The sequence below is a fragment of the Sardina pilchardus genome, chromosome 4 (assembly GCF_963854185.1).
Source record: "Sardina pilchardus chromosome 4, fSarPil1.1, whole genome shotgun sequence".
Taxonomy (NCBI): Eukaryota; Metazoa; Chordata; class Actinopteri; order Clupeiformes; family Clupeidae; genus Sardina; species Sardina pilchardus.
Genome location: NC_084997.1, coordinates 20,715,166 through 20,722,665, shown reverse-complemented (window position 1 = coordinate 20,722,665; position 7,500 = coordinate 20,715,166). Strand labels below are relative to the sequence as shown.

The following is a 7,500-nucleotide window of genomic DNA, read 5'->3' as shown; positions in this document are numbered from 1 at the left end:
CGGTGTTAAATGGGCTTTAGATGTGTAAAGTATGACCATACTACCAATTTGGTTCCCCATTCCCCCATTTTTGAATGCTCACATGCACAGTCCTCCTTCTGTCAAAAACACGAAAATGCTCTCGGACTCATTATCGAGTGTTCCTGGAAAACAAGCAGAAAAGTTACTCTAGGCAGTGTGTGTATAAACTGTCTTCTAAATACTGTAAGCACACATGCAATGTTGTCATTGTCAATGCCTCATTTGTAAATGTTAATGACCTAATTATATTGTCAACAAAGTGTGGAGCTCTTGTGAGCCTTGTAGAAGGATTAAAAGCAGGGATTTGTGTGCAGTGTGAGACACGCCCAGTTGTTAGCGCTAATAGCGCTATGGAAGAATCGGTAAAAACTGGCTAAGTTCTGGATGCTTCGGGTCTGGTTCCATGACTCTGACCCTTAGTTTGTGGTCATACTTAACATATCTAAAACCCATTTAACACCAGGTTTCCCCTTTAATGGTTATTTATTATTAGGACTGTTCCTGCCTAGATTTGGGAAGTAACAATGTCAAGCAGCAGTTGGGGATAAAACAAAGACACATTTATCTTTTCCTTCAGTGGACATTTCTATGGCACCATGTGTTGCAGAACTGTTTCTCCACTGTCTGGTTCTTTAACCTTTAAAGTTCAAACTCTTCACGTCTTTATATAAATAACAGAACAGAGAGAAATGGCAACAAGTACAGTACATGTTAATGAGTGTGCTGAGTGGAAAACTGTCTTATGGCATAGAGACAGGAACTGTCCCTGAATGTCGTTGTGCCCATGCAGATAGCCCTGGGATGTTTACCAAACGGCTAAAAGGAGGAAAGTGTCAGTACATTTTCCTTCTGCATTTCCTAATGGGAAGTGATACAAACTGTGGGGCCGTTTTTTTGTTCATAAAGCACCTTTATTCATATTGCGTCATAATAATTCTTATAGCCATATTCCTATGGTGATAAGAATGAAACATTAAACCAACAAATGTGTAAAGATGGTGACATTTGAGGAAACGATAGCTGCACATAGTGAAATGAAACAAGCAGTCAAATGATTCATCATATAAACATAACTAACATTTCACTTTTACTAAATGGCTAGAGGGAAGTGGGTCACAAGGGTCGTGTACACATTTCAGACGTCTGAGCAATGCCCCCAGTGAAATCATGGGTTAAATATTGTTTTACACTTCTATGACAACCACGTTTTATACTGCATTCTTTTTTTATGATGAGAAATTGATGGTATTTGCTTGACAGATTATTCATATCATTATGTTATGTCTGTTAATCCTCAGATTGCTGGTAAAGCTCCCCGAGTTGAACTGCCAGTTGAAAGTCAAAGTCCAGTTTGACAAGTAAGTCAGATATGGCACTGAATGGTACAGTAGCTTTGGAATTAAACAGCAGCCGAGTCACGTGAAGCTTCTGATAGAGATTCTGGAATTTAAACAGGAAGCTGATATCATGTTCTGTGGTTTATGTCAAGTGCTGTTTTCCAGGCATTCGGTTTCGCCTGGCTTGTTCTTGAGTAATTAGTTTTTCCTTTTCTCAGGGATGTTGTGGAGCGCAACACTGTGAGAGGGTTAGTCAAATCCCTTTTTTTCTCCATCACTTTCGGGATGATAATTTTTTTGTAATTCTTTGATTGTAACAAAAGACATGATCATGCATATCTACGTTCCTGTGTTGCTATTCGGTAGGTTTCGGAAATTCAACATCTTGGGGACAAACACTAAGGTCATGAACATGGAAGAGTCCAACGGGAGCCTGGCTGCCGAGTTCCGTCACCTGGTACAGAAATAGCCCCATGCACCCATGCACAGAAGCTAAATCCCTGTTAAAACACCTCTAAACAATGTCTCTATCAAGTCCGTTACCTGAAAACACATGTTTTTTTGTGACCCTTTCATTTTCGTTTTGCCCAACAGCAACTGAGGGAGTTGAGGGCGACTGGGAACCGCACAAATGAGGTGAGAGATAATTCTGCCTACGCTGAATCGCTAGATGAATGGATACACAACGCTTTCAAGCTCTGAGCTTCTAAACAGGCCAGAGCAGGGAAGGGCTGAAATGGAGGTGTATGACTAATGACAAAGGATTGAAACTGCTGTGAAAAGAGTGACACTGAGAAAAACAAACAGCTGACATCAAAGACATCGGTGTGGCTGGAAAATTGAGAATAGGATAGGAATACAGTAGCACTGAACAATGACAAAATTGACTCAGTCATTGACTTTTTTTTTTTTTTTTTAAGTATATTTTTTGGCCTTTTTGCCTTTATTAGTATAGGCAAAGATCCTTAAGGCGTAGCAAGATACGTCGTCGTAGCTCATGTCTATGGGCACAAAACGGGGATCACTTCCTCTGCATAAAAGGGGTGTGTCATGCGTGTCATTGACGTAGGCTATCCATGGGTGTCATCAGGTCCCTTTCCACAGGTGTATAAAATCAAGCGCTCGATTATCAATGCAATTGCTATCAGTTGCTTGATGATGTTCCAAAATAATCTTGCTGCTCTCTCAAGCCTTCTACATTTATTAATTATAATATGGAAAGTAACACACACAAAGCATGTACACTTTCAAGGAATTGAATAAAAAATCAATGGAATAATGGAAATATGTCGCTGCTCTCATTAAGTTACCCCAGCGCCATCTGATCGTCGTTAGCACAAATCAGGATTTGGTTCAGCTGGCTGGCTAATGTGTTGTCAAGGTAGAGCGTACGTAGCAACCGGCCAACATCAGCAGAATAAACAAGAGGGGCACACCTGATATAAAGTCGATTTTCTCCAGACGGGAATGCTCAAAAATGCTAAAAATGTACCTGAGGTGGTCAGAAGGGGTTGAGGGTCATGACACCGTGCCCAAAATTCACATTCCTAACTCTAGAGAATGGAGATCTTAGCATATACTTGAAATTCTGATCTATGTCCATAGACTTCAATGGAACAGTTGCTGCCTCTGCTCTGCATATTGGGGGATTTTGACCCCCCCTCTTGCGATTCGGGTTCCAGGAAGTGGCTTCTCATGAAGTATCTTGCTCCGCCCCTTAATGATCTTTGGTATAGGACAGTGAAGAGGTAGACAGGAAACAAGTGGGAGAGAGAGATGGGGCGGGATCGGGATATGACCGCAGGCCGGATTTGAACCTGGGTCCCCGTGGGCACTCGGACCCGTAAATGGTACGGACGCTGTAGCCTGCTGTGCCACAGCGCCCCCCCAGTCATTGACTTTTAGATCAGCTTCTTTTCAATCCAGAACGCACACACTCCATCTATCCCTGTACCAAGCAAACATAATTCAAATCAGAACTCTAATTATTTAGCTTAAAATGTTTGTTCTTTTGACTGAATGGATATGTGTTGTGATTGGATGGATGTGCGACTACAAAATCAAATTAATTACGAAATTAACATTAAGTGACAATGGGCCGTCCCTATCTTGGCGATCAAAAACGGGTGGTCAGAGGTGCAAAGTTTATAGACATTAAAGGTGTGGCCAGTCCATGCTCACTAATTTAATGGCGTGATTTTGTGATCAAACGCTGGGTGCCAGACACAAAAGGGATGCGACACTATGTGGAGCAGGGATTCCACTAAGCCTTGCTTTACTAAAACCTGTTTGTGACTAGCAGAGCCTATTATTTGAACTCATAGGCAAAAGTGAAAGTAACATTCATTGTGGTTTCATGGTTAATGACAACAGTTCTCCACAGCTTACTTTCGCTATTGACTGACAAGGGTTTACCATCAAAAACATAGCCTGAAAAAAACAACACTTATCCCAATAATGTCCGAATGACTGAATAAAAGTCCTAAGGATATTAGTAGCACTTTACTCTAAGGTATCTACAAAAGAGTGACAAGACACTGTCTTGACACATGAACCCTAACCCTAATTTGTCATGACCAAAACCGAATGACACTTCATGACAGAAGTTTATGTAATAAACGTTTATGATGCTATGACACGTAGATACCTTCAAGTGAAGTGTAACCTGATATTTATCCTGCAGAGTTGCTGTTTACATGTCGTGACAGTACGTCTTCAGCTGTGCTTTATATGCGCCTTTCAATAGACCAGGTTTTTCTTGACCAGTGGGGAAATCATTTTTAGATGCAAGGATACAAGGATACAAGGAGGTTTATTTGTCACATGCATATCAGAAAGAATGCAGTGAAATTGTCAGTTTTCAGCAAGACAGTGATTTTTTGGTCATGTGCCAGCCAGACACACCTTATGTTGTTAACACTCCTAATAAAAAGTGGACCGCATGGCGATAAAATCATCACTCTATTGAGTGTAAGATGAGGATAAGCCTTGCGTTGCGCATTACGGCGCTCTAGGGCCCTGTGAATTGATGTAAGATGTGACTGTATGTGAGAAGTGACTGGGTGGATGTGAGACGCAGCGTGTGGAAGTTAACTAGTGGAAGGGTAACAGTCTCCCTCCCTCTACCCCAGGGCCCGCTCATTGTCGCAGAGGAGCTGCATACCATTTGCTTCGAGACACAGCTCAACCTGCCCGGACAAAGCCCCATTGATCTAGCGGTGAGAGCGGCACGCCTACAGACACTCACACACAAGCACCTGTCTGTCTTCTGCAGCACGAATACACACCTGTCTGTCTGTCTTGTGCTGTCACGTGGAGCACGGCTATAAATTATCAGCTATGAATGGCTCTTTGTAATGACAACTGGACAATGTTTAACAATACAATTGATGGATTTCTCTCATTGCTTGTGGGAGTAAACATAGCTTCTTGATAACATGTACAGTACAGTATATCTCAGATAGCAGCTTTCTCTTCCTGAGACTGATATGAGAATTGTTTTTTTCCTTCCTATTTCTCTGGGTGGGTCTAGCCCTTGGGTTTTGTTACGAAATCATAAGGATCTCTCATAAGGATATTCATTCTCTGCTTAAACATGTACATGTTTATTTCTCCATTTAAATATGTATATTTTTGTTTCTCTGTTTAAAGACATACATGTATATTTCTTTATGTAAAGGTACACATGTATATTTCTCTGTCTAAAGACATTTCTCTGTTCCCATTCTCAGACCACGTCTCTCCCCGTCGTGGTCATCTCGAACGTGGCCCAGATGCCAAGTGCCTGGGCCTCAGTGCTGTGGTACAACATGTTGACCAGCGAGCCCAAGGTAAACCTGGTGCTGTGGGACAGGACAGCAGCTACTGTACACTCTCGTGCCCTCACCTCAGCCTGCTCTTTTTTTGCCATTTATATATCGCCTTAGACCTCTCACGTTATCCTGCTTCTGTGTTCTAAAAAAAAACGTTTCAATCTCTCTCTCTTTCTCTCTCTCTTTACTTTTTGTTCTCTCTTATCGTCTCTCTTTCTTTCATATCTTTTTATGCTCCCATTTTACTTTCACTTTTGCTCTCTTGCCTGTCTACCTCTCTGTGTCACTTACCCTGCGTCTGCATGTTTTTTTACTTTCACTCTCTTCATCTCAACCTCTGTGTGTGTTTTTTGTAACCAACTTGTTGGCTTGTTGCAGTTATCCACCTCCCACCTCCCCTCCCCACTTCCTCCTTTCTTTTTCCACTCTTTTTTTGTTCATTTTTTTTCAACTCCTACCTACTGCCTCTCACCCTTTGCCAACGCCTCTCATGTTCTCTGTTCCATTCTTTCACTCTCTATACCCTGCTCTTCATCCTCTCTCTCTTCTCATCCCTCCATCTTCCACTGTACTCTTTCTCTCCTCTTGCCATCTTCCTCCTCTGTACCTTTCCTTCTTTCCTTCCTTCCTTCCTTCTACTGTATCTCTCTTTCTCTCTCTCTCTCTCTTTCCTTCTATCTTCATGTCTCTGTTCTGCTCTTTCCTTTCCTTCTCTCTTTCTCATTGACATTTAAATTCACTGGGCTTTATTGGCACGACTGTAAAGATACAATATTGCCAGAGCAAAAATAAAATCTCTCTCTCTCTCTCTCTCTCTCTCTCTGTAGAACCTGTCCTTTTTCCTCAGCCCCCCCGTGGCCTCCTGGGGACAGCTCTCCGAGGTGCTGTGCTGGCAGTTCTCCTCCATCACCAAGCGCGGCCTCAACAACGACCAGCTAAGCATGCTGGGAGATAAGCTTCTCGGTGAGTCAGCAGATGCACACGCCCACCTGAGCGCTGACAACGCCATGACAACGCCACGCGCTGAACCGGAAGTGTCCAGTGAATGACTGACCGAAAATTGACTTACAAATTATAATAAGAAACACCTATAATAGCAACAGGTCATTGGTTACAGCGTCCATCCCATGTACAGTTCAAAGTGACATTTTGCGGTCATTTACTGATCCTACCCCATCTCTATATCTCCGACATGCTTCCTGTTGTTTTCTCCAAAGAGAGACGACACTTTGGCAAAGTATTGTAACAGGCGCTTCTTATGACGTGTGTTCTAATGATCTGTAGGTATGCAAAAATACATGATGTGGTTATGGTTATGGTTATGGTTATTTTTATTTAACAGATGCCTTTGTCCAAAGCGAATTAATGCACATTATTATGTATGCACATAAGTGCATAATATTACATCTTGTTGCATAGGTTGTTACACTGTACTTCATTATGTGCTGTAGAACAGGGACTCCTTAAAATAAGTTTTACCTAACATCACATCACATCACGTCATGTCACGTCTCGTCGCATTGCATCACAATGTACTTCAAGCATAGCTGACATTTCTGCCGCAATATAACATCAGTTGAGATTTCACACATCAGCTATGATGGTCAGCTCGTACGCAGAGTCTTTGCGTAATCCAAATAGCAGATAAACAAATCACTGAGCATATCCACATTCACAAACATATCCACTGAGCCTTAAAGCAACACTCAATAGGTGTTTTTGTACCTGGAAATAATGTTTCCATAATCATTTCAGTGGTTCATCAACTCGTAACAGGGTGAATGGCACTTCTGCATTCGCTTCGCACTACAGTATGTAAATTGACCAGATCGGGTAGCGGATCTGTAGTTCAATGGAATGATACAAAAAAATCTACAAATTTTACTTGCTTCGATGTTGCAATACATCATACTTTCATAAAATCATGCAGCATACTGTATTCTATTTGCTGGATAAACCGAGAGCGTGCGTGCGTTGCTTTAGTGTTGCTTTAATAGTCTTCTTGGACTCCATCTTAAAATAAATGCTAACACTTAGAGTAAAAGGAAGTCCCTTTGACGTACCTTTGTTTGATGAAGTAGGTTCATTTGAAGGGATGTAGTGGGAAATTGCAGCTCGCTGACATCAGTGTGACAATTGTTTCCATCAGTGCAGCATTGCTGCTCCTTTGAAAAAAAACTTTCCCATGGTCTTTAGATAAATGCCAACTGTCACCCTAGTATCATCATGATTCACTAGTTTGATTTGACATTTCATCCTGTGAACAGTTTAGTCAAATGATGGAGATTTGCCTATCACAACAGTTGAGAATGCATTCAAAAATATCCTGG

The 7,500-nt window shown here is 41.7% G+C and overlaps 1 protein-coding gene across 1 annotated transcript in view; it reads left to right on the top strand.

The window, feature by feature from the left end:
- stat1b (signal transducer and activator of transcription 1b) overlaps positions 1-7,500 on the top strand; it is a 23,628-nt gene that overhangs the window by 9,114 nt on the left and 7,014 nt on the right. The window contains exons 11-17 of the mRNA XM_062534540.1: positions 1,320-1,379; positions 1,577-1,606; positions 1,725-1,815; positions 1,953-1,994; positions 4,490-4,576; positions 5,090-5,188; positions 5,998-6,133. Of these exons, the coding sequence (XP_062390524.1) occupies positions 1,320-1,379; positions 1,577-1,606; positions 1,725-1,815; positions 1,953-1,994; positions 4,490-4,576; positions 5,090-5,188; positions 5,998-6,133 (545 nt within the window). The remainder of the gene's footprint in view (positions 1-1,319; positions 1,380-1,576; positions 1,607-1,724; positions 1,816-1,952; positions 1,995-4,489; positions 4,577-5,089; positions 5,189-5,997; positions 6,134-7,500) is intronic.